This window comes from Leopardus geoffroyi, chromosome E2 (genome assembly GCF_018350155.1).
Source record: "Leopardus geoffroyi isolate Oge1 chromosome E2, O.geoffroyi_Oge1_pat1.0, whole genome shotgun sequence".
NCBI lineage: Eukaryota > Metazoa > Chordata > Mammalia > Carnivora > Felidae > Leopardus > Leopardus geoffroyi.
In genome coordinates this window covers 46,591,738-46,619,321 of record NC_059335.1, presented here as the reverse complement: position 1 = coordinate 46,619,321, position 27,584 = coordinate 46,591,738, and the positions used below count along the sequence as shown (strand labels likewise).

The 27,584-nt window shown below is 44.2% G+C and overlaps 1 protein-coding gene and 1 long non-coding RNA gene across 5 annotated transcripts in view; one reads left to right on the top strand and one right to left on the bottom strand.

The window, feature by feature from the left end:
- LOC123579391 overlaps positions 1–8,200 on the top strand; it is a 142,288-nt gene extending 134,088 nt beyond the window's left edge. The window contains exons 2-4 of the long non-coding RNA XR_006702738.1: positions 4,659–4,846; positions 5,165–5,316; positions 7,276–8,200. This is a non-coding gene — a long non-coding RNA (uncharacterized LOC123579391). The remainder of the gene's footprint in view (positions 1–4,658; positions 4,847–5,164; positions 5,317–7,275) is intronic.
- ZFHX3 (zinc finger homeobox 3) overlaps positions 357–27,584 on the bottom strand; it is a 239,880-nt gene continuing 212,652 nt past the window's right edge. For 3 of the 4 annotated variants that reach the window (XM_045443350.1, XM_045443351.1, XM_045443352.1), the window contains 3 exons: positions 16,726–16,828; positions 10,069–15,501; positions 357–6,326 (listed from right to left, as the gene is read on the bottom strand). In XM_045443350.1, the coding sequence (XP_045299306.1) occupies positions 4,660–6,326; positions 10,069–15,501; positions 16,726–16,828 (7,203 nt within the window). In that variant the 3' untranslated portion in view covers positions 357–4,659. Of the gene's footprint in view, positions 6,327–8,606; positions 8,744–10,068; positions 15,502–16,725; positions 16,829–27,584 lie in introns of all 4 variants that reach the window. The other variant, XR_006702737.1, reaches the window with a different exon arrangement.

Here is a 27,584-nt window from a genome sequence, read left to right as displayed (position 1 = left end):
CTTAACTTGCTCATGGTTATGCCAAGTGTCTATAACTCTCATATAAACATTAATATTACATGCATACACACACACACACACAGTTAGGGTTCTCAAGGGTTAGATAATTATCCAAGCTGTCAGGCTTACCTTCTCAGTGAAATAAGTTACTCAGCATCATGGCCAAAACTTGCTGCACTTTCATGAGCACCAGGAGATGACAAATACAAGGACACTTAAAAATACCAAGGAGCTTGTGTACCTTGGAATAAGTACATGCAACCTCAAGATACTGTTCATCTGTACACTCTCTGCCAGTCATCAGTCTCTTTATCACTCAGGCACGCACACAAAATCTGATGACATAAGACAAGAACTTTTGCTCATATTTTTTTTAATGTATCACAATGAGCAGGAAACATACTTGATGAAATATTTTCAAAGGAGTATATTCAATTACCATCTACAATCAACTTAACTATGACAACAAAGTTTTTGTGACAAATTTTTTTTTCAGTTTGAAAGTTCCATGTGGTTCTGTTTGTTAGTCTCCATGTATTTTGGTACAGTTCGAGATCAGCATTGTTACAGTAACAAAAAAGCTAACAAGACTACATTATAGAAAAACACCAAGAACATCATTTTTGGTTTCACTTGCTCTATTTTTTTTTTGTTTTTTTGTTTTTTGTTTTTTGTACATTGCAAAGGCTGTTCATATACCTCTTCACCTCAGGGTCACGTTCATTTATGCTTTCTTTCCTACCCAAACTTGCCCCCATCCCTCCCCCCCCCCCCCAGAAAGTAAACAAACAAAAAAAACTAGTCAAAGCTTTGTTTCACAGTGGGCAGTATCTCAGCGCCAACAAACAACCAACTCAATTTATGCTTCTATTTAAAATGTTTTAATTTATTTAAAAAAAATATATGTCCATGAATATCAAGTGCACTGGCTTGGGTCACTGCCTCTCTCTCCTGCAACTTCCTGCCATGCCTGATAAACTCAGGTTTAAACACATGCCGTCTGTTTTACTTTATTTTCAATCATGTAAAACTTTGGCCACATTCATTTCTTTAAATAGCTTTTAATTAAAAAAAAAAACTTCCTAGATTTATTAAACTTTTCTGTGTGTGTGTGTGTGTGTGTATTTCCTTCTTAAGTTTCTTTTTGGAAGGATGGAGGAAGGATGGTTGAAATAAGTTCCATTTTGTGGGTTCATATGGTGCTATGGCTGAATGGTGTGTAGTGCCAACCCACACTTTGGAATATTTGGAAAAAAAGAACCACCAAAGTATGAAGTGTCAATAGAGGTGAAGAACTAATTTAAAAAGTGAGTTGAGATATCCTATTCAGCTACCTACTATGCAACAGACAGGAGTTAAACTCTCCTAGTGAGACCAATCTAAACAGTTGAGCATTGTAGTGAATTCATGCTTTGTAAATGGTACCGGTCACAGCCAAAGTGGATGTCAACCCACAAACATCTAACTAGCTCATACTTGACCTCTAATTGTCACCATCACTGACTGCTTTGCTACTTCTGAGTTAATGTGGAGAATTATTTTTTAAATGAACATATATGTGGATGGTAGAGTTGTAGAGGAAAGCATTGAGTGTGCAACCCACTCGAGGATGAAACAATCACATAACCCCTCTGAGAAACACTGGTGGGTGGAAGCATGCTTAGCCAATCTACCCAACCACTCGCTGTTACCAAATACACCCACAGGTCAAGGCATGGCATAACAAAACACTGACAGTCACTCTGCCTCACAGAGGGAGGATGGCATAGTAGCTCAAAAAACAAAACAAAAAACAAAAAAAAACCATTGTGGAGGGGGCTAGCAAAATTTCAAGGAAATGAACTTAAAGTTGAGGGAGGAGGAGAAGGGATAGAAATTGCACTATTACCAAGCAATATCATTTTTGAAAACAAAGTTTTCAGAAAAAACCTAGCAGAATTCGACAGGTAAAGCTAGTGTTAAATTGTTAATTGGTATCACATAGAGAACCCAAAACAAAAACAATTTTTTTATCTATATGATACAGACACAGAGTAACATACAACAGTTAAATGGCAAAAAATATATATATATTTCATAGAGTTACAAACAAGATAAAATAATGGAAAACAAAAAACTGTACAACTTTAAAATTTAAAAATGTTCATCTCAAACACAGGGAGAAATACAAGAATTCTTGTTAAAAGAAAACAGTTTGTTAAAACAGCAAATGTTTTTGTGTACTTGTTTTTGACACCTTATGCTACAACTGGATACTGGTATGAATAGTTAGATGGTACTCTTTAGTATTTCTACTCAAAAAATTAAAAAAAAAAAAAAGGAATTTGCACTGTGCATCAGCCTAGTTAGAAATATGTACAACAGTTCAGGATCTACTCTTTCATTAAATCAAAAACAAATTCATAAAAATAAAATAGTCCCGGCTAAAAAAGATAAAGAGAAAAAAGAAAAAAAGAAATCCATTTTCAGATCTTGGAATGCTCCAGTCTTTTGCAAAGTCGTTGAGTGGCTTCAGCACTGGGGAAAGAAGCCCGAAAGGTGACCAATGGAACCTGCATTCACAGTCTTCAAAGTTCCCTTTTGAAACATAAGGAAGAGAATGAAGGGGAAAAGGATTTCACACTTTTGGGGTAAGGGGAGATTGTTTCTGTTGATGTTTGGCTATGAAAGTGAAACAGCAAAGCATCTATTTGTCTCCAAAATCTACGTTTTAGCAGCACAAAGTTTTCCTTTCAAAGTTCAGACCGTTGTTTTAAGATGAGAAAGGGTGTATGTTACGTTGTGTTATGTGTTACAGGAATACAGATATTAACATAAATACAAGTGCCTCGCATACGGTTCCTTTTTTGCTCTTTGTACATTGCTATCTGCTTCTTTGTTGGCTGCACTCTGGATCACTCGCCGCTCAGACTGCCTAACACAAGGACAAAACTTTGAAGTAAAAAAATGCGTCTTTTGGTATATGGAATTGTCATTAACAGCTGCCTCTCTGCTTGCAGAAGAAGCACATAACAACCTGGGAATCTTTTGTTTTTACTCTTTCTTTTATTAAACTAAGTCTTGTTTGTTTAAATCAGAAACAAATTCTCAAGTAACAAGAACCCTTTCCCTTTTTTCTGCATCAGCAGTGAAAGGGTGTGTCTTTGGATTTTATTTAAAGCATGAAATTTCTTTTTCTGAGAGGAAAGAAAACAAAAACAAAACCCCTAACCAAAAACTTTTTTAGAAAGAAAAGCATACAGCCCAATTACACAAACCGAAACAAATGCTTTAGTTTAAGAAAAGAATATGTGAAGCATCTACCAAACAAGGAGGAAAAGAAGGGATAAAAGGGAAAGCTAAAGAGGAAGGATAAATAAACAATAAATGGCACAAGGCTTACAGACATAGGTAACTAGAATTATATGCCTTTAAAAAGTTTCAACTCCCCAACCAAAAATAATCTGTGAGGATCCTAATGACCCCTAGAACCTTTTGAAATTCTTTAGTTTTATAAAATAATTCTGTAGCTCCCTCGAAGAAATGAAGGCAGCTACCTTAAGTGGGAGATTATAGGGTGGGAGGAGGAAGGAGAAAGTGGAATTAAGGGACAAAGGGGAGAAAAGCTTAGGCGAATCAACGGATTGCAATCTATCTGCTAGGAATGAACAAGACAACATCAAATGAGGAGCTGTCAGCTGGACCATACAAAAAGCTAAATGTACACAAAAGGTTTTTTTTTTTTTTTCCTTTTAAATCTACCATACTGCTTCAGTTCATTTCCAATGCAACAATCTACTCAACACCAAAAATGGTCATATCTATCATAAATACAGAAAGTCAGTTTTTAAAACTTATTTTTTTAAGCTACAAGTCCTCAACACTCTGTGTGTGGGTTTTTTTTTTTTTTTTTTCTGAAAGTGGGAGTGCTTAACTTTTCCCCTTGAAATTGGCTTCAGCAGAAAAGCTATCCTTTAAATCCCCAGAAAGCTAAAGCAGTTCACATTGTTTTTCTCGAATACTTTCTGCCCGTTTTTAAATTAACAAAAAAATCTTTTCTGGAACAAAAGAAAAACTGAAAAAATAATATATTATAAAACAATGATTCTGAAAACAGAACAAAGTGTGAGCGATTGACCTGAGAATAAAAAGACATTACATTTCTTTTTTTCTTTTAGCAAGCCATTGGTATCTGAATGCTAAGATAGCAAGAAATTTAAAACTGTAACAAGGTGGACTGCTTTCCCATACAGTGCATGCCGGGCTCCTCTGTGCTATCAACATGGGGCGTTTATTGAAAAGAGGGCAAATATACAAGGGGTTTAAGCTCCAAAGACATTAGGGAGGCCCTGCGGACTTCTGTTTCCCAAACCAATAGTACCTTCAAAAGGACACAATGTAACAGGGTTAAGGTGGTTTTTTTTTGTTTTTTTGTTGTTTTTTGTTTTTTTTTTTAATATTGAAAGAAAAAAGAAAAGACAAGAATGTAAAATCACCGGCATAGATAGGTATATGGGAAAACAACCCACGCTTTTTCTTTTTTTTCCTTTTTTTTTTTTTTTTTTTTTTTTTTTTTTTGGTTAGAAGCTTTGGAATTGCAGTTAGTCTATTTTTGAAATTGGTTTGTTATTAATCTTTTTTATTTAAATTCATTTGTTTGTTATTGTTCATCTTCAAAGCTTACAATCTGAAGGTGTCCGTTCCTACACTGGTCAGACCACTGTCCTTGGGGCAGCTGGGGTCTTTGGGACCCTCCACCGGGCTCGCCGGTCCGTCGGACTTTTGGCTGAGATCCGTGTCAGACTCCTCCGAATAGTCGTCTGTTGGCATCGAGGGCTGAACCCCTGAGGTGCTGCATGAACTTGAGGTAACCGTTGAAGATGAGGAGAGAGGAGGAAAAGAAGGGGGCTTCGCGGCCGAAGCCCGGGAGACCACTTGCGGCCAAGACTTCCTGGAGGCGTGGGGGGAAGCGGAGGACGAGGAGGGGGCGGCGGCCGACGGGGGAGGGGGGCTGTCGTTTGAGTGAGCGGCAGACTGCGAGGTAGATGCGGTGCTAGGATCGGGGAAGCAGGCAGAGTGAGGTAATAAACTAGGGTGCTCTTTGGCGTTTCTTGCTGCTCTCGTGATTGTTCTGTGTTTGTGCAAGGCCGACTCGAGATGTTGACTCAGAGCTTCCTCCCCACAGAGCGCGCTCTCGCACGCCAGGCAGTGGTACGAGCCGCCGCCGCCACCGCCGCCACCGCTGCCGCCGCCACTGCCGCCGCCGCCCGTGGGGACGTGAAGCACCATCTCTTGCAGGTTCACCACAGACTGGCCGAAGAAGCAGAGGGACTTCAGGTGACTCCTTGCCGCCTCCTCGTCACCGAAGCCCGCCTGGCACTTGCGGCAGACCAACTTGTACTGCACCTTTGGAACAATGAAGGGGTCATAGAGGGAGTCCGCACTTTTGCTTTCTGCTTCTGGCTCTTCGGGGGGTTTCGGCAGGAGGGGGGACACCTCACGGGGTGCGTTTTTCTGCTCTTCTGGTTTGGGGGATTCTTTGGCAGGGTCTTTGTCTGGGGAAGCAGCCCCCTGGGGGACTGGGGTTTGGCTTGCTTTGGGCTGCTGCTGCACTTTTTGCTGCTGCTGCTGCTGCTGCAGTTGCCGCTGCTGCTGCTGCTGGATCGCCTCCTGCAGACTCTGCTGGTATTGCTGGTACTGCTGCAGTAGGGAGCCCGGGGACAGCCCCATCAGGGCCTGCGACAGTGCAGGGCTGTAGGGGAACAGGCCTTCCATGCCATACATAGGCTGCAGGTACCCGCTCTGCAGGGCGCCGGGGATCTGGGGGGCATAGTAAGGAGAGAAGCCTGGTACAAAGTAAGGAAGGAACTGGCTCGTGAGCAACGCTGTGGGGTCCGAAGTCAAGGCTGCCTGCAGGGCCTGCAGCTGTGCAGGGTCCACTGCATACTCCATGGCGGGCAGCGGGGCTGAGATCGTGGCTGTGGCCGCTGTGGGGGCCTCTCCTTTCTCCTTCTTTGGGACAGGGAGGGGCTCCCCTTTCCCTTTGTGTGCCTTTTCCTTCTCCTTGACCTTCTCACTGTCTTTGTCCTTGCGCTGCTGTTGCTGCTGTTGGGGTGGGAGCTGTGGTGCAGGTGGTGGCTGGGCTGTGGGTGGCGGCGGCTGCACCTGTAGCTGCTGCTGGGGTTGGGGGGGTTGCTGAGGGGCCATCGCCATGGTGGCTTGTGCTGGGGTCGGGGAGCTCAGCGATGCTGAGGACGGTTTATTTGGTAATCCAGATGTGGGGAGGCCAGGGGAAGGAACTGTTGTGCTGGGCAGACCCATCAAGTTCGGTTTAGGAGACGTTAAAGCTGAAACAAACAGAACCACATGTCAGTCTGGGGTGGTGAGGCTGAAGCTCAAGATGTCTTATTTGTGTCACTGGCACAAAGTCTGAGATCTCAAGGTTTAAATCCTAAAGATCCTCTCAGAACCACCATTTTCAATAGAGGTGTCTCACCTTGTATTCTGATCAGTACCTGACCCTGAGTCAGCTCCCCGATTTTCCCTTTCAGCTGAACAACTTCTAACACCTTCCTACCACAAGTGCCACACCCACTAATTCATATTTTCTTTGGTGAGTTCCCCAAACCAGCTGGTTCCAGCTGGGACCCATTTGAACCAAAGGCCTTCATGAAAGCTCCACAGAAATAATATAGCTAAGTGACCACACCAGAAGTTGTACAGGAGAGAGGAAAAGAAGAGAGCAAAAGCAAGAAACCTGGCCCAAGCCCAAAGCCCATGTGAACAAACACATGTTCCTCTCTGACCTCCATTGCTGTAGCAGAATGGGCATTTTAAGAGGGCAAAGAGAAGAGCTATGGGAAGAACTAAAAACAATCCATTTAGGGAAAACGGCCCCATTACCTTGGTTCAGCTACTCTGCTTTAACAAATCTTTTGAAAAATGTAACCATCTATGAATAGGATTCTGGAATTTGCTGGAAAAATGGAGGATGCTGTCTTCCTACTCATTTGAATGACATGTACAAAGGCTGCAGTTGCTTGAGAAACCAGCCACAGGGAGAAAAGCAGTATCAGAAATGGTAGGGCCCAAAATGTTGGTCCCACCGCTTCCTAAGACATGGCAACCTAACCCTGCTTGTGAGTAGGAAAGGTCTTTGACCATGTCACCAGGCCCACATGGGTTACAGCCCCATCCACAGTCACACTCTACCTGTGAAGCCTTCCCCCAACCCAGAGCCGAATATCCTCCCTCACCCATAGTTCTCTCCTGGTTTGAGTCTGTCTTTTGTTCCAGGGTGATGGAAGACAACACTGCTACTGGGACATCAAGGTGGTGGTAGAAGAGGACAGCATTGTGAGGAAGGGAGACCAGGTGTGCTGAATGAGGAGATGCTGAGAAGAATTCACAGGCAGTGGACCTCAGATCATTACATTCAGCACACTTCAGAAACTAGACGGTATTCATCCCTTTGCTTCAGAGCGTACCAAACGTAAAATTAAACCCACAGCTCCTCACTATTTCATCTGGACCAACTTCTGCCAGAAAGCTAGGAATGGGTGTTCTATAGCACAACACGGGCCTTGTAAGAAAAAAACACAGGGAAGTGCACACCTGGGTGAAGATGATGTTGACTTCACAGTGGGGCAGCATGTAAAAACTCTCAAATTTCAGACGAAGAGGACAAGGTTGCCTCAAGCTGTCAATCCCAGAAAAAGATCCATTAATGTTTGGAAAGCCAAGGAAGATGCTTCCCTCAGCTTTGTGGAATAGCATTAATCTATTCTTTCAGAACAGCAGAAAGGGACGACTGAAATTAAGTCATCCAGTTTCCTCAATGCACAGAAGGGACTGAAATCAGAGAGATATGTGTGACTCAGAAAAACCCCGTAAAGGTTCACTGGTTAAACTGGCACAAACAAGATGGAGAGCAAATGGATTATGAAGTCGACAACTTAGGACGCAGCTCTTTCTGTCTACTTACAGGCAACAGGCCTGCTCCAAGTTTTAGGTTGGAGTCAGAGCCAAAAGATCAGCAAGGCAATGCAAAAACAGCTAGAGATTTCCTATCTCTAGGGCATCAGGCTTTCAGGAGAAGGATCCAGGTTAGAAGGCCTAATGTAACTAATATATCTTGAATAGAAGAGAAAGAATGTTAAGGATCATTTACGGAACACTTGCTATATTTACCAGGCTCTGCTAAATATATTCTCAGAATAATTCTGTGGCCTCATTTTTTGCTCATCTGTAAGATTAGAACCAAGCAAGGTCCTTCATCCCCCTGGTACTTGTCACCCAACTCTGGAGTCAAACTGATGCAGTATGGATTATGTTTGACACAGAGCTGCTGTGTGGCCTTACGCCAATTAACTGTGCAGAACCTCAGCCTTCTACAATAGATTGTTGTAGGGACTAAATGAAAGGTCATTTGGAAACAGCTTACCATTGGGCCTGACATATAAATACAAGTTTGTTCCCCCATTCCAGATCCAGTGCTCCTGGGAGCTGTGGTACAGTTAGGTGGTGGTAACTGGGACACACCTGGCTGCCTCTAATAATTAACAGCATATTTTTCTATCTTGAGTCCACTCTTAGTGGTCATAACCTGAGCAGCACTAAACATATACCTGTTGACTGACTGGCTCATATTGAGTGTTGTGGAAGGAGCACATAGCACTGGGAGCCTGGAGGCCTGGGTGGGAGCTCTGGCTCCTACCCTAGCTTGCTGAATGGTCTTGACCTCTCTGGCCCTCAGTTTTCTCATCTGTAAAACAAGGGGAATAGATCAGACATTCTGATTCTAATTTTTTTCACATTATTACGAAACGTTGGGCCATCCCAAGCCCTTCTGCCAAGGTCCTAGGCTGCAAGGGTAATTCAGTGCCTAGACACTTCCCATAGCTTGATTCTTGGCTTATGTCTAGTTGGCTTTAGCATAACTCTGCGACATTACTTGCTAACAAACATAAGCAATGAGTTACACATCTTAATGCTTTCACTTTTTCAACCCCTGGGAACAGGGACACGTTTTGAAGGCAAGGAGGCACTCTGAAGGACTCTCCTTTGGTAAAGGTCCACTGGTCAATGTAGGCCATGGGGGAAACTTGCTGACTTGTGCCTAAGTTTCACAGGATCCTGGAGGTCCAATTTAGGAAAGAGAGCTGGCTCCAGAGAAGACACGTGAGGACAAAGGAGGAGGAACAAGAGAGGGGCGCAAACTATCAAACTCCCTATTAAGGAGAAAAATAAGAGTACCAAGTATATGTGTGAATTAGGGGACTATGGGGAGCAAAGAAAGAGAGATGGGCAAAAGGAAATGAAGGGGTGACTGAAGACCCCTAAAAATGACCATTAATGTTTTTTTGTCTCTCTGGAAGATTCAGAACCATATTGCCCAATACAGGATTCCTGGCCAGTGCATTCAAGTACAAAGGGAGTCTCATTAGGAACTGATAGAGCCACTGTCGTTCTGGCTAGATAAGAAGACCAGAAGTAAGGATCCATATATAAGAGCTTCTTCCCGATAGCAGTTCTGCCAGAACAGCTCTCTAAAAATGGGCAGGAACCACAGGTAAGGATAAGGAATTGATTTAAATTTTCTTGAACCAGTTTCCAAAGGGCACAATTCAGAATTAGCTAGGATACTCAAATGTCTTCTATTTTCAACAAATATCTACATGGCAGTGGCATTTTCATAAAGACTGACTGGAAGGGTTTAGGATGAAAACCTCTTTCTTGAAAATACCTCAGGATTTAGGATGCCAGGACCCTCAAGTTCTTCACTATGGCACACACCCTGGTGGTGCTACTCAACACAGGAAATCAGAATGATTTCAGAGAAGACTGTTCCTACCGGGGGGGGGGGGGAGGTTTCCCATCCCTGAGATTGGGGCATCATAGAACCATGTACACCACAGCACTAGGGAGACTCAATGAAGGGGACCAGAAGTTTTGTTGCTGTTAGAGAAGTAGAAAGGGAAGCTTTTTCCTATCTGCCCAACATTCTTAAGGTTTGGGTGGTAGCCACAGAACAAAATACTAATGGGGCAGCTATTTAATGCTGTAAGAATCACCTAGAGCAGAACCCACCTGTGTTGGATGGAGTAAAGCCCGGCAAAGAGGGGCTGTTGAGGCTGGGGAGCAACACAGGAGGAATGCCCTGGAGCGTGGGATATGCTGTAGGAAGGTTGAGAGCCTGAAGAGGGGCATTGTCAAACATCCCTTGCTGCTGAGCTGCCAGTCCGAGGACCTCATTGGCCTTTTTAATCCGGTCCAACTCTTGTTGAGCCATCAACTGACGTACAGTGGCTGGGTCAAAGTATTCTTTCTCCTTGTCCAACTGGCTTCCAATGGTGTCTTTAACTTTGGAGATATGCTGTTGGGAAAAGATATGGTCACGTACAGACAGCCTAGCGCTGTACTTGATGCCACACAAAGTGCACTCTGTTTTCGGTCCCTCGTAACTTGTTTGGTTTATACCAAAATGCTTGGCCATGCTTAACTTGGACTTCTTTTCTTTTGCCCGGGCATTCTGGAACCAGACCTGAACAACTCTCTTTGGCAGTCCAATATCATTGCCCAGGACCTCACACTCTAGCATGGTGGGTGTCCTGTAGTCATTAAAGCATGACTTGAGGACTTTGAGCTGCAGATTGGTCATCTGAGTGCGAAAACGTTTCTGCCCTGGCCGATCCCCACTATCTCCAGATTTGCCTGCTGACCCACTTGCACCAGGACTCGGGGAGCAGGGGTCTGCAAGGCTTGAGGTTTCACTATAGTCCACTGTACCTTCATTGTCATATTCCTTGCTGTAAAAGCTTGGGGCTGGACTGACCAGACCCGATGACAACCGATCTTCATACTCAGACATTGCCATCATGGCCGCTTTGGTCAACCCTTCATTGGGTGCAGAGGAGGATTTGGTTTCAGTTGCTATTCCCGTTGCACTGTCATTATCTGCATTGCCCTCGTCTCCTGTAGTGGTATCTGTGATTGCTGTGTTGACAGAGGAACAGTCATCATTGTCCAGCTTGGTTTGGTCAAAGTTGAGATTAACTGAGGACATGGAGGGGCTTTCAAAGTCTTCAATCCCTTCCACCTTGATGGAAGAAGGGCTAAGAAGAGTTCTGGGAGACAACTCCATGGTTTTACTCACAGGTGAGAGGGGCACACCTTGGCCATCACTACTGCTTGGGGGTAGGTGGGAAAAGCTGGTTCCATCAAAAATATCTCCTTTCATCTGAAGTCCCCCATCACAGTCTAGGAGCATTGCAGACAGAGTAAGGTTGTAGCCAGCTCTCTTGGCTTCATGCCAATGACGGGACCGGATATGAGCCTCAAGGGCAGTCTTGGCTTTGAAGAGTGCTCTGCAAAAGGGGCATCTCCTATGGGCCTGGGCTGGGCCCACAGCCCGGAACTGTCCTTTCCGTTCCCGGGCTCGGGTATTCTGAAACCAGACTTGTACCACACGTTTCTTTAAGCCCACCTCGTGCGCAATGTGATCCAACATCTTTCGAGTTGGATTGGAGTCTAATAGATACTTTTGGTACAGTATTTCTAGCTGTTCTGGTGTAATAGTTGTCCTCAAACGCTTGTCTCTCTGAGGTTCTTCTCCTCCTGTCCCACTGTCATTTTCTCCAGGGCTTGCACTGGCCTTTTCCTCCAGCTTCCTCTTCAGAGTGTTCATTGTGGAGGTCGGAGTTGAAGGAGAAGTGGCCGAGCTGGCTGGAATCTGAGGTATGGCCCCAGAGAGCAGCTGGCTTGCCAGGAGTGGGTTACTAGGGTCAAACAGCATGAAAGGCATATCCAGTGACCTGTCCAAAAACTGGGGGTGGATGAACTGATTCTGTGCACTCAGAAAATGAAGCTGCTGATGCTCCTGCCAGTGCTCAAACGATGGAAATGCCAACTTACATTGGTCACACTGGTAGGGGATCAGCTGAGGAGGTAGGTTTGCCAACTGTTGAGGAGTCGACGTGTGGAGGGGCTTGAGGGGCAGGTGGGAGAGCTGGGAAGGACTGGGGCTTGACTGGGGTAAGGGGCACTGAGGTGGGGGTGCTTGTGGAGGAGGCTGTGGCAACGCAGCAGGGGAAGTGAGCTGTGGGAGCTTTTGCTGGGCTGTGTTTGTCTTCTGCTCAGGCTGGTCTTGCTGCTGCAGCTCTGCCTTTGGTTGTCCTTGCTTTTCTTGGGTTTGGTTTGGCTGTGCACTGGGAGGTTCAGCCTGCTTTGGTTTCTCATCACTCGCCTCTGTTTTTGAACTAAAAGTGGCCAGTTCGTCAGCCTCTGCCGTGAGCTGTAAGAAAGCAGAGGAAGCTGTGTTGGCCGATGATGCTGGGGCGCTGTATGCCTGTGAGGGCATTGGGGTGCTGCAGGAGGAGCTGGTGGGTGTCAGGATTTCCATGGCATCCATGGAATCCTCATTTTGGCTGTCATCCTGCCCCTCCTCATCCTCATCTTTGTAACACAGCTTCTTCTGATGCTTGATGAGATCAAAGATGCGCTGAAACACCAGGCTACATTTTTTGCACTGGTAGTTCAAGTTGCTTGTTCGAATATACCTATCGTTTGTAAGCTCGCGCCGCTCTCCATCTTTGCCCTCCCCCTGATTCTCATAATTTTTCCTGGCCTTCTGTCGGGCATTTTGAAACCACACCACTATGACTCGGGTTGGAAGGTTCAGTAAATTAGAGAGTTGCTCAAATTCATCATCCTTTGGGTAAGCATTGGCATCAAAGAAATCCTGTAGGACTCTCAGTTGGTAATCTGTAAACCTTGTTCTTGAAGACCTCTTGCTTCCCCAGTACTCCTGCTTCTGCGGTTCCGGAGAAGGGGGCCGGGAGTCAATCTTGAGCTCCTCCAGGCTGGTGATAGGAGGATTGCTAAAGTTGTAAGGGGAATCCTTGTTACGCTGCCGCTCTTTGAAGAGGGTGTTTCTGAACCAGTGCTTGATCACCTTCTGGGGCAACCCAGACTTGTCTGCCATTTCTTTGATCTGCTCTTCACTGGGGGAGTTGTTAATGTCAAAATACTGTCGCAGGACCCGGAGCTGGTCATCTGTGATTCTGGTGCGAGGCCTCTTGTTCTGTTGCTGGAGCAGGCTTGGATTGAGCTGATGCTGGTACAGCTGGGCCAGGTCCGCAGGCAGAGGCTCCACAGGTCCAAGTTGAGGGGGAAGCTGAGCCGGCAAGGTCTGCAGTGGCATTGTCTGCATCATCAGCGGGGAGAAGATGGGCAGCTCCATGGGCATGGAGAGCTGGGTGAGTGGCACAGATGGCTGGGTCGGTGCGATCGTCGGTGAAGTGATGGGCGGGGCCGATGCAGGGATGGCTGGCGTGGAAGCTGGCTGAGGCGGTGCTGCGGGAAGTGGGGGTGGAGGAGGGGGTGGGGGAGGTGGTGGTGGGGGCTCCGGGGTCTGGGGCCTCAGGGGGTACAGTTTATCGTAGTGCTCTCGGTACTGTTTGGCAAATCTCTCTAACTGTTTAAAGGGAAAGTAGTTTTGGTGAACGTGCTCTTGATGACTCTTTAAAATCAAGATGTTAGAAAACAACTTGCCACAGGAGTCACACTCCAGCTTTTCCAGGTTCTCTCCCTGCTCAGTCTTCCCATTCTTCTTCTGCACCTTCTGTTTGTTCTCGTTGTACTGAATGACCAGCTCAAAGCCAAAGTTCTCCAGTAAGGCCTTGGTGGCGTTCCCTCTTGCATCTGAGGCGATGCGCGGAGGGAGCATGGAAGGCTCGGAACTACCTGCCGGTGCTAACTCTTTCTTCTCTTTAGCCTTCAAGGCATCCGGCAGCGATTCCTTGGGTGCTGGGTTGCCCTCTCCCACCTCAGCACTGTCCCTCTCTCTCTGGCTTTCTTTTTCCTTTTCTTTGACGATCAGTTTGTTTTTCTTTTCGGGGTGCTGGCTTGGCTGCAGAAGGGCTGAGTGACTCTGGGACAGAGACAACTGGCTTTGCTGCTGCTGCTGTAGGATCTGCTGGTGGCTCTGCGGTGGGATCTGAACCTGAGCCTTCAGATCATCCAGCAGGCCTGGGCCCGTCCCCGTCAGCGTCAGTGCCCCGCTGGTCACTGGCAAGCTCACCTCAGGGTTGAGCTGGAACTCTGCACTGGGGATGTAGAAGGGGAAGAGGAGATGCTGCTGCTGCTGGAGCTGCAGCAGGGTCTCTGTGGTCATGGGGAAGTGAGGAAGGAGGGTGGGGTTGAACAGCTGAGACTGGATCAGGGCAGCCTGCTGCTGCAGCTCCTGCTGCAAGTGAGCTTGAACTTGAGCCTGGGCCTGGGCCAGTGTCTGTGCTTGTTGTTGCTGCTGCTGCTGTTGCTGCTGCCTGGATGCAATCATATCTGCTAGCTTCTTCCGATTCGCCTCCTTGGGCTCTGAAGGGGAAGTGATATTGGCACCGATGGGATTCCCCAGGGGCGGCATCCCTACGCTTTCAGCGGGCACTTGGCTCAGTAAGTTGGAGCTCGGAGCGATGCCAGCACTGCTTGGATTGGTGGTGGTAAAGGTGTTACTGCCACTGGTGCTCACAGGACTTGGGGTGGAGGAGCTCAGGGAGACACTGCTGCTATTCCCAGTCCCATTGCTATTGCCACTTGCAGCCTCCAACTTGGCTGCTCGGGCCTTGGTTTGATGCAACACAGACCTCATGTGGATCTCCAAAGTGGAACTCTGGCTATAGGCCACATTACAAGTGTTACACTTGAAAGGTTTGTTGTCTGGGCTGCTGGTGGGTTCGGGCTGACCAGTTGCCGACTCTTGAAGGGCTCTCTTTAACTTATGTAGGTGGGAGACAGAATTGTAGTGCACTAACAGGATATTTTTTTGAGTGAAGGATTCCTTGCAGACGGTACACTTGTAAGGGCGAGAGGGGTCTAGAAATTTTTCCATGGTGAAGTTGGGGCCTTTCCTGAAAGGTAGAGCTCTCTTTGGCTCTGAGCCTGAGTCTTCTTGTACCGACCCAGAGTCACTGCCTGTTGGGCTCTGTTTATCTTCCAAATCACTCTCTTCCTCCTTGTCTTCCTCAACAATTATGGTGTGGTCCTCGGCCAGGGTAGGGTCGCCCATTGCCAGGAGGTCCCCGTTGGCCAGAAGGCCACCATAAAGCTGTTGGATGTCGGCCTCACTCAACTCCAGGTGGCTTGTCTCAAGGTGTTTTTTCAGAGCCTGGAAAGTTCGGAAACTGCGCTGACAAAGACAGCACATGGTGGCAGCTCTGATCACGTGGTACTGAGAATGGAGCTGGAGCTTTTCAATGGTCTTGAAAGCCAGGCTGCATTGATTACAGCGATACTTGTACACATGGCGATCTGACACAGGCAGCTGAGGCCGCTTGGCATGAACCTCATTGAAGTGGGTCTGAAGAGTGGCAGAAGTTTTGAAAACCTGGTTGCACCCCTTCTTCCAGCACAGGAAGCCTGAATCTTCTCTCACAGCCCCTGGGTCAGCAGGAGAAGGTTTCAAATCTCCACTGTGCTCTGTGCTTACAGATGGCAAGATGTTCTTTCCCAAATCCTCTGAGGTTTCTGTAAAAAATAAATACATACCAATCCCAATGATAAAGAAAGCTTTCTTTCAAAGATGGCTCCTAGAGCTATCTACCTAGCAAGTCCTCACAAATAGAATCTTCTCATAAAGGAAATACCCAATTAGAACACAGACTGTCTCCATACAGCTCCTGCAAAGAGTACATATTATAAGCAAGTGCACACGAACAGAGGGGAATAAAAGGAAATACAAAAGTTTCACTCATAATAGGAATGTATTGTATCATAGATCTCTTATACAACATTCAGTTGCTTGACTCAGCATCTTGAATTTCTCAAGCATGGGTTTGAAGGTTACTGATCTTAGACTGGATTCCCCTTTTACATGGACCTGAACTGTAGAATATGTGAATTAATGCCATCCTAGGTTGGGGGAATTTAAGATAACTGCTGTCCCATTGTAATACAAGAAATTTTGGAATATTACTTTTGACTGTCACCTCTATTTACATTCAAGTGGCCAACTATTAAAAGATGTGTAACAATTTTTTTTACACCCATACATATTCTGACCCTTTATTTTAAAAAGTCAGCTGTCTACCTTCTAATATGGAAAAATCACAAGGGAGGAAGTGGGCCAGCCAATAATGTGGCTGAAGTCTTCCCAACTTAAATCTTAGGTGCTGACAAGAGGTGAAAGATGTAGGAGAGCCTCATAAATGGAGGTCTAATGATCCATCTAGCTTGGAACCACCATGGGCACCAACATCCATGTCTAAAAAAAACGTGCTTTCCAAATGCACCTCTACACTGGGTCCTAAAGCAATCCCAGAAGACTCAAAGAACTTCGTGCAAAGGAAGCTCCTCAACAGACAACAAATCAAGTGCCGCAAAATCACTCACGGGGGCCAAAACTCCCTAATAATTAAGTCCTCAGAGAACAAATGCTGAACGGCTTAGAATGGTGAGTCATGCATGGGTCTATTGACTGAGTCTCTGGTTGTTTACTTCCTAAATGTATGGTCTAAGGGGACATGTGTCCACCAAAATCCCACTGGTTCTCACCTGATTTTCTCTCACTTTAAACACTTTGAACAGTGTACAAATACATGCCAGGAGTCAGAATATAAGTGCCCCTCATCTCTTGATCAATTACATTAACCTTAGGAGTATTGTAAAGGATTCTTGGCACTCTTGCTCAGTGAAAATTTGACCCAGTATGTCATTTTCTTTGCATTTCTAGGGGTCAAAAATGACACTAACCAGGCTGCTTTCCTGCCTCCTCCAGATTGGAGTTCCCGTCTCGATCTGGAACAGCTGCTGGGAGGAACATGCTGCTGGGCATCACCATCTCAGGGGTGGTCACCTGAGAAATAAGAGGCAGAGAAATGAGGAGAGTCAAATGGAGAGGAAAGAGACACAAAACAGGGAAATGTGTAAAAATTATTTAATAAGCAAAATTAGCCTTCACCAGTGTAAAGCTGGAAGTGTCACTTTTCATAGCTCACTGAAGATTCATGTTTATTAGACAAAGCTCACATCAGTCAAAAGTGTTTCTACGGTTACATTCTGGACATAATTAGCAGTGCACACTTGAAGAATAATCTTATTATTAATATTTTTCCTTTATGCAGAATTTTGACTTTGATCACTGACAATGTTTTGTCATGGGCTGTGAAACTTCTTGTGCAACCAATTAGGTAGATAAGTTGAAAGGCCCACCTTAAGCTGCTGAAAACATAATAAGGGCCCTAATTAAATCATACCTAGTAAAGTACACTGTAATCTTGAAGCAGGGAGCATTGTAGTACTGTTTTCAAAATGTATTCAGGCAAGAAGAGGAGGGGAATGAGAGCGAAGGAAAGGGTAAGAAGAAGAGAACAGAACAAAGAGAAGGCTAAGGACACGCAGACACATTGGCAGATCCTCCAGGAAACATTTTGTAACCCTTTAGAAGCTAGATCAAGTGCAAACGAGCATTTCTTATGACTCACTTCAGCCAGGATTTCCTTTGGAGTCTTTGCTCGAGGTACTCAGAATCACTGGGAAGCTCTGGCCAGTGTCCCAGCCACACAGGGTGCCTTGCACAGCATTCTATACCAGGGCAGCACCACCTTGACCGTGGCTATTGTTTACTAATATGGCAATTGCAGAATCAGCCTGGATCAAAAGAGCTGTAATTTTAGATCAGATCCTCAGCCACTTCTCTAGGCTTCTCTGCCATCTGGCTGGAAATTTGTCTACATAAGTTATCATTTACCCGATATTAATGTGATAAGCAGCCCTCAAATCCAACATAAGGATAAAACGTTCTTGATTTAAACAGAATATCCCTTTGCCTGCTACAGGGTGGAAAGGTAGTAGGCAAAGATATTGCTACATGAATTAGAAATTATCTCCTGTTTGATGACAGCCTAAGAAATGAGCTGAACAGAAACTGGAGTCACACCCCTAGCCTTTCTACATGGCATCCAGCCCTACCTGAAGGAGTTATCTTCCCATGAAACACAGGTATCTCAGGATCTTTACTTGCTGTTGCAAAGACTGGAACACCTATATTACTGTTCAAAATTAAATACTGTAAATAAATTATTAATTTTTTAACGGTGTAAAGATCCTGGCCTTGCTCAAAATAGCTGCTGACATGTTCCCTAGAAACATCGTGACAGGCTCCAGTCCTAGGGGAAACCCACACAACGGTCCCCATAAACACCAAAAAGGGAACACCTCAATACCTTTCGGAGTATTAGAATAATTTCAGCAGTTCAGATGCTGATAAGGTGCAGAAATTAAGCAACAGGCGCTACGGAGAAGGGTTCTGAGAAAGCTCACGTTTATGAAGAGCAGGTGCAAGGCAGGTGAATGTGCGTGACACAGAATTCCTGCTCCCAGACATCTGCACCCTCATACAAAGCTCGTCGGCAGCTGGTTAAGGCTAGCTGTTGATGAATCGTTAGGAATGGAGCAGAGATTGCCAAACTCATTCCATCTATTTTCTTTTTAATAGAAAGCATTTCTGACCAGTGTGGTTGGGGAGTCCAGCGGGAATCCAAGAAGTGAAAGGTCACCGATTAATTTATAGTCTTCAGCCAAGGGGGAGCACGAGGTTGGGGGCAAGAGGGGGAGAAAGGGAAAGGAAAAAAGACTCCCCCCCACCTCCTTTCTCGGTTGTAGCTGCAGGATCAGTCCTTTCCAGGGATCTTTAGGAATTATGAAAAATGAATCATGAGAAATAAAAAAAAAAAAGCCCTACAGAGTAAAAAAGAATAAAATTATCTAACACCTCAGCTGCACATCATTATAGAAAACTGTGGGCTTTTTATACGCATTACAGTAAGGCAGACATCCCCTCTAACAGACTCAGTACGACGGATCAGTAATTGTTTTCATACACTTTAATTAGAAAAACTCAGATGGCTATGAATAATAATGGAAAAGAGAGACTTTTGCACTTGAAAGGTTGAAGTCAATCAAGTGTGAATGACGGCAAAAAAGAAAAAAAAAAAGACACCAATTCATCAGCCCTCTGTTGTCTCGCCGCGACTTTAATCATAATTCCTGATTGGGATTCAAGAAGGCAGTAAGCAGAGGTTCTTTGTCTGCCTTCACCTTCCATCAATTAACTCTTCCCGAAATATAATCATCAACCTCACATGCTCCTCTGCATCTTAATCTGGGCCTCCAAACCTGTAAGTCTTGCCCCATATGTGTTTAAGTAATTACTTTTATCTACCTGCATCTTCTCATCTGTAGTGTCCTCAAATTCTCTGGGGGGAAAAAAAAGATTTGGTATATAAAATTTTAATGGGCAAGAAATTCCCAGGAGGCAAAAAGGAATCTCCCTAAAGGGAATCCTGAGGATCTAGAATGTCTGGTGGGGTGTATCTGCACATATGTCTCAACACAGAGATGGAGAATGGAAGCCTCCTTCCTGCACAGGCTACTGGAGGGCCCCAAGGCAGCCCTCAGACACTAAAGTTTCTGTGCCTTTGTTCACTTGTCTCTCTCCTCCTACTTTCCAGAGTTTCTCACTCAAACTCTGCATGCTTTTTTGTAAAGAGCCATAAATACAGTCCTGCCAACAGCTCACTGAGGAAAAGGAGAGTTGGACAAAGGCAGAGTTCCTTCGACATCTCCCTTGGCATCCCCCCCACCCCCTTGTTTTCTGGTCCTATATGACTACCAAGTGGCGTGGAAGGTTCAGACTCTCCTAGCCACACCTCTGATGGGTAGCTGAAAGTCACTGGGAAAGGCAGTCCCTCAGGTGTGCTGAGCACTGTTCTGTGAAGACCCTCCCTTTCGCTAGGTGCACTGGAGCATGTAGGTGTGTGAGAGGACACAACCTGACTGCGGCATAACCAGAACCATCCCAGATGTGCCCAAACCTCAGACACCCTCAAATAACAGGATGGCACCACCTTCCCCTGCAGAGAAAACACATGCATGCATATATGCTCTCTTTCCTCCCTCCTCCAATCTCCCTCTTCCTACTTCTACTCCAGATTCAAAAGCCAAACGAAAAGTTTCAGGTTTGGCAGGATGACAACACAATTGGTACAAACAATTATACTTTCTCCATGTCACAATTCCATCCATGTAGATTGATTTTTCTCATAATCTATACATCCATCAACACTGAATATGTTAAATTATGTCCCGAATATTCTATGTATACAGGGGACCAAAGACTATTAAAACAGACTTTTTTTTTTTTTAGGTTATAGTATTTCACTGATAGATTTTGTGTGTGTGTTTTTTTAAATAATTTACTGTCAACTTAGCTAACATACTTTTAGCCTGGCCTTGGCCATGCAACAGGCAATTCCATGGTAATCTTCTAGACACCACATACGTTCCTGAGAGTCTTCAGAGTTGATGGGAATGCAGGAAAAAATCACCTTTGGAACTGAGGTAGTGACAGTCAGAAAAGTGGCTGTGAAATCTTCTTAATAGGTCTCACATATACAAAAGAAATATGGAGTTCTGCTCTGATGCCAGAAATCTTGAAGTTGAGGCAATTCTCATAAACAACAATAGAAATAAAAGAGTTCCACACTGACACTGAAAGTCTTCAAGCTTAAGCAATTTCAAAACAACTTAGTTGTTGAGAAGGAAGGGCCTCAAGTGACTCTGCTTACCCATCCATTTGATCATCATTCACTAGATATCGTACAGGGTCCCTGTATTACACGCCTGTTAAGATATGGTGAGACAAAGTCCCTGTGCCCAAGAAGCTCACAAGCCAGAATAAATAACCTTTCAGAGATCATAACCTTAGGAAAATCTGAGGAAGGCTGCAGATGCCTAAAAACATACTTTCACACAGAAACTACTACAGATAATTTCAGGAAATCACAGGCTCCCTAGAGAAAAATCCATGGACTCAAGTTAACTGTCCTTGAACTACCAGGAGAGGTGACATGGGTTCATAAATACCTAGTTCCCACTTCTGTTTGGCTCACCATTGTTTCGGATTATGACTTGATTCTTTTCAAGTTTCTATCAGGTGATTGGACCCTAAAGCCCCAAGGACACTCCTTATAAAACCCAGAGAGTTGGATGTGGGTCTGGCTGCCACTATGACATTTGGGAGGGACCACCGGTGTTTATTCTTTCTCGGTAGAAGAAGCTAGAGTTATAAGGAGCCCTCTCGCTTCCTGCTTTCTCCAGATCATGGATGTGGAATGGCCAAATAAAGCACCCTGAACAGCCAAGGGGTATACACCATGCTAAGTTCTCATGGGACTATCCATGCAAATTTACCACTCAAGGCCACCTTGTCTGACTTAGACCGATACAACCAACGTGTTCCACATGCTGGAAAGCAAAGATACTATCCCTACACCCTTGGCAATGCTCACCTAAGTAGGGGATCTTTCTAAAACGTTCACTATTCCAAGTGAAAAAATACGTGCGACAAAACCTAGACTCCTAAGGAACCCTCAAATCTTTTACTTTTCAGTAAAAATCATTAGAATGAACCATCTCAGATAGGAGAAGGCGGGAAAGCCTCAGACACAGGCATTCCTGATGCAGACCTGGCCAGTCTCCGCATCCTTGTAAGTAAGGAACTGCTTCTGTTAATACTGAAGTTCAAACCCAGATGCTTCGGGAGCTCAGTATTCTAGCTAGTGGTATGTCTGCAGGCTGCAGTGGGACTCAGGCTGCTCACTGCTCCTGCACCGGACACCACGGGAGCCTGTCCACTGGTCTCTGCACTTCTGCAGCCAGCAATCCAGAGCACCTCCCGGCAGCAGGGCTTCAGAATTGTTCTCCTTTCCTTTATTCCCTCCCAAATGTGCCAGGCTGGGCACTGGCCCACAGAGGCTAGAGGGCCTGCTTTCTCTCTCTTTCTTGTTTCCTTTCTAAATTGTTTTCTATGTGGTTGTCTATCTTTGTGTGCGTGTGTGTGTGTGTGTGTGTGTGTGTGAACCTAAAACTCATGAGGAAAAACTGTAGGGCCATGTTCACATTCATGTGGGCCAGAAAATAACATAGCCCTAACCAGAGTTTAAAAACTAAGAATAAGAAAGACAAAAATAAAAAGGTGACTAGAAGAACAGGAAACACAGGAATAGTTAACACACACACAGGGTGACAGAAAAGAAAGTTGAGAAGGAGAATGGATTGGAGAGAAAAGCTTCATTAGACTCAGAGAGGCAAGCAGTGGCAGTATACCAAGGTCACTTCTAATTTAGACCATCTAATTGGCAAACAGGCTCCAAATGGCTATCATCTCACAGGGCTTGGAATTAATGAAGCCCGATTATTTTCATTACCTTCCTCTGAGATAGAGACAAAGTGAGAGAGCTGGTACCCAAGCAGGTGCAAAAGCCTCAGGGCTAGTGGCCACCCGCCGCCCCAGTTAGGGGGGGCAGACAGCAAGCCTGTCCCAGAGGCCCATAGATGCACAGGGAGACAGACAATGACTGAAAGAAGTCACAGGACACAAACTATTGCTCCTGAGTGGGGGGCGCAGAGGGCAGGGGAGGCAGGAAGGGAGGAGAGAGAAAAATGGGGTGCAGGGCCAGGAGCAGAGAAGGGAAACCTGTGCACAAACAGAAAATACTGGATAACTAAGAACTACCAAAGGGAGATAAGATGAAGAGCTAGAGAAAAAGAAGTTCCTGGGCTGCTCAGGAGCCTATCCCCATCTCCACTATGAGGTCATATTGTGGTAAGTGACAAAGGAACAAAAACAATTTCCCCATATCAATGCTCCAGGAGCCCAGTGGTGTGTCCTGTTACTTAGAAGGACAGTGATCAATTAGCGTAAGACTATTGAAATGCATAGTAGGTGGTCTTTCCCATTCTTATGGAGGGGCCAGGAACATGTCCCCCCTCAGCCTCAACCCTCCTTCCCCCAAAAGAGTAGGAAAAGGAGGGTACAGAACAGGAGCTCCTACATCCCCTCCACCAATTTGAAATCTCTACCTTCTCTGTAAATAGGTGAGAGTTCTGTGGAGCCGACACTGGTAGCAGCCTGCTCGGTCAGGTCTGGAGGGGCACTTGTCTCAAAACCCTTAGGCTTTATAGATTTGCTTCTTTGATATGACGTGTATAAAAACACTCTTTGGAGGTCTGTTTCCAATAGGCCAAGCAGAATGAAGTGCTGCGGGTGCAGTTTCCATAGTGGAGAACCAGAGCTGCGATTGTTCCCAGGGGAGAATATTTTCAAGCCCCTTCATCGGTAAGGAGAAGGGGGCCCATGGAAGACACAGATATGAGATGCAGAGCATAAGCAAGCAGCTGTTACCATAGCAACAGACATATTAGACACTGCAGGTTCCTGAAAGCTGTCTGATAAGGTATTATTAAATGAAGCCTCCTCAAAACACTCTCCATTTACAACTGAACGGAAAGACATTGTGTAGAAAGTAATCTATTTCCATTTATCAGGGTGAAATTTACTTTTAGAAGAACTGAAACCCAATTCAAGCCAAATCTTGTGACCTTGGACCCAGACAGCAGAAAATGTTTATCCGAATTTATAGCTTTAGATACCCGGGACATACCCAACGTCTATCAAGAATTGTCTGTGTGGTAGATTTTGCCAGCTTTTCCTATTCTACAGCCAACTGCAGCTAATAGTCAAACCATTTGACAAGGAAGGAAAGGCACTCCTCTTACCACCATTCATCCTGGCCACTTGGGGACAAAGCAGACATAACTTTCTCCTTTTGGAGGATGAATGACTATACACTGGCCATTCCTTAATGATACGCTTTTGAAAACTGGAACTCTGGGGCACCTGGGTGGCTCAGTTGGTTAAGCTTCTGACTTCGGCTCAGGTCATGATCTCACACTGTGTGGGTTCGAGCCCCACGTCGGGCTCTGTGCTGACAGCTCAGAGCCTGGAGCCCGTTTCAGATTCTGTGTCTCCCTCTCTCTCTGCCTTTCCCTCGCTCTTTCTCAAAAATAAACATTAAAAAAAAATTTTAAACTGGAGCTCTGATTTGAGGGACATTTCTCATCATGCTGTTTTCAGAGTTTCCTGTTCCAGTTGACCAGGAACAAACAAACATACAGTCAGAAAGTCCAACCAATGCCTTCCCATGGCCAATTTTTAAATAAATTTACAGTAAAATGCCCTCCAGGAGCATGACTGTCACCACAGGCTTATTATAATCACTTGGTTATAAAACAATTACAAATTCCATTTTAACACCAAGCTTTTCAGAGGAAGCACAGTGGTATCTGTTTTGATTAAGGAGGGCAAACTTCAGTCCTCAAACAGGATTATGGATTCCCCCTAAGCTACAGCCACCAATTCTCCTCTAACCCTGATTGCTCATCTTTTCCTGCTGAACTAAAGGATCAAAGTGGAAATAATTCATCACCTCAATGCAAACCATCCTCAGAGCTTGAAAAACCAATTCAATACTGACAGCCAGGCAATAACTCCATCTTCTAATGCAGACAGAGGGTATTAAACCATCTTTACATATACCTTTAAGAGTAAAACCCTCATATGATTATATTTCTCATAACTTTCAACTTTGTTTCTGAATCCACTAACTTTGTCTTGCTGCTAGCAAAGTGACTTCCTATAATCAGAACCTTTCCCACAATTTGCACACTTTTCAGAAATGTCTACATTTCTAGTAAAAACAATCCCATTTATAATTGCACCAAAAATAATGAAGTACCTAGGAATATACTTAACCAAGAAGGTAAAAGTCCTGTACTCTGAAAACTTAAAACATTGAGGAAAGAAACTGAAGACGACACCAAGAAATGGAAAGACATTCCATGCTCATGGATTGGAAGAACAAATATTGTTAAAATGTCTATACTACTCAAAGTAATCTACACATTTAATGCAATCCCTGTCAAAATACCAACAACATTTTTCACAATCCTAAAATTTGTATGGAATCACAAAAGACCCTGAATTGCCAAAGCAATTCTTGAAAAAGAACTGAAGATATCACAATTCCATACTTCAAGCTATACGGCAAAGCTGTAGTAATCAAAGCAGTATGGTACTGGCACAAAAAGACACACAGTTCAATGTAACAGAATAGAAAACCCAGAAATGAACCCACAGTTATATGATCAATTAATCTTTGACAAAGGAGAAAAGAATATATAATGGGAAAAGACAGTCTCTTCAACAAATGATGATGGGAAAACTGGGCAGCAACATGCAAAAGAATGAAAATGGATCGCTTCCTTACACCATACAAACATTAAATCCAAAATGGATGAAAGACCTAAATGTGAGAACTGAAACCATAAAAATTATTTAAGAGAGCACAGGCAGTAATTTCTCTAACATTGGCTATAGCTGCATTTTTCTAGATATGTCTCCCGAGGCAGGGGAAATAAAAGACAAAATAAACTCTTGGGACTACATCGAAATAAAAGGCTTCACTTCCTTCCAGTGAAGGAACAAAACTAAAAAGACAGCCTACTAAATGGGAGGAGATATTTGCAAATGATATATCCAATGAAGGGTTAGTATCCAAAATATGTACAGAACTTATATAACCTAAACCCCCCCCAAAATAAACCAATTAAAAAATGGGCAGAAGACATGAACAAACACTTCTCCAAAGAGATACAGATGGCTAACAGACACATGAAAAGATGTTCAGCACCACTCATTGCCAGGGAAATGCAAATTAAAACTAAAATGAGATACCACCTCACACCTCCTAGAATGGCTACAATCAAAAACACAAGGAACAGCAAGTGTTGGCGAGGACATGGAGAAAAAGGAAAACTCAGGCACTGTTGGTGGGAATGCAAACTGGTATCGTCACTGTGGAAAAGAGTATGGAGGTTTCTCAAAAAGTTAAAAATAGAATTACCCTGTGATCCAGTAATCATACTACTGGGTGTTTACCCAAAGAATACAAAAACACTAATTGGAAAGGATATAAGTATCCTTATGTTTATTCCAGCATTATTTGCAATAGCCAGACTATGGAAGCAGCCTAAGTGTCCATTGATTGATGAATGGATAAAGAAGATGTGGTATATATACACAATGGAGTATTCAGCCATAAAAAAAAAACAAAAAAAAAACCGAAATGTTGCCATTTGCACCAACATTGATGGGTCTAGAAAGTGTAATGCTAAGCGAAATAAGTCAGAGAAAGACAAATACCACATGATTTCACTCATCTGTGGAATTTAAGAAACACAACAGATAAACAAAGGTGTGGGGGGAGGGGGAGGGAGGGAGGGAGGGAGGGAGGCAATCCAAGAAAAAGACTCTTAACTATAGAGACCAAACTGATGGTTACCAGAGGGGAGGTGGGGGGATGGGGGAAATAGGTGAAGGGAATTAAGAATACATTTATCATGATGAGCACTGAATAACGTATAGAACTGTTGAATTGCTATACTATACACCTGAAACTAATATAACAATGTTAACTATAGTGGAATTAAAAAAAAGAACTTAAAAAAAAGCCTACATTTCTATAGAAAAAAATCTCCATTGTCTGCTGTGGGAAGATAAGGTACACAGGGGTTTCAGTACAAAGTACCAAGTACAACCCTTTTAGGAATCATGCTTCTCCTATATAATTATGTTGTCAGGGATTCTTCTAGAACAGGGTTTATAAACCTGGTTCCATGTATGAATTTTAAGGTATTCTTATGCTCTCTGGCAGTATACACAGTTTTGTATATGCAGAATACTCAATGGTGGTCTTAACAGTGGTTGTCCAACTTTACTGTGCATAGAATAACCCAGTAAGGCTACAGAATCACTTTTATTGGAGTCTCTAAAAAGGTCGAGAATCACTGCTGAGAAGGTGCTAGTTAGTGAGTAACATCCAGAAATATCTTAGGGATTGGTTCCCCAGGAACACAGTAGTTACATGTTGTCCTTGAAGACTCCGTTGGTAAGTGAAGAAGATTCATAATGACCACCAGACTCACTTATGTGAAATGCACCTCACTTTCACTGTTATAAAAATATGACAAACAATGGATATTTGAAATATAATTTATATTATAGTCCCTAGGGATGTATAAAGGAAACCTACTGTTTAATGTAAACCAGTCATACAGATTATTATAGGCTCATATTTTCTAGACCAGACTTATATCAAATAGGAAAAATTATCACCTGAGGAGAAGAAAGATGCCATTAAGTACTAAAAATGCTTCCCATATCACTTTCTGTTCCTTCAGGCTCTTATGGTTCCAGGCCATCAGTGGGAAGTGTGATGAGGCCTGAGAAAATCCCCTTGTTATTTCCAAGGCTGGTGAGAATGCCAATACCTGTAACACAGAAACCTACCCATCCAAAAAAACGGTCTCCACTCACAGAGAATCTTTACACAGCGTTCACCAGTCTATCTGAAAACACCCACGGAAAGGGAATTTATACTTGAAAGATCTCTGAGATGAAACTTATGCTGGGTCACCTTCAAGTTTCCTATTGGCTGCTAAAGTTCTCTTGATGCATTAATTATATGTTCCCCACGACTAAACATCACTTAGAACATTATTCATTCATCTTGCATAACCAAATGGAATAGGAAATGCCTAGAGGTTATATGTTTGTAACCTGCACGTTATAACATGGAATTCTGAACCGACTACCTCCCTGGGAATCTGTACATGAAAAGGCCATCAAATTAACCTATTACTCCACTGTT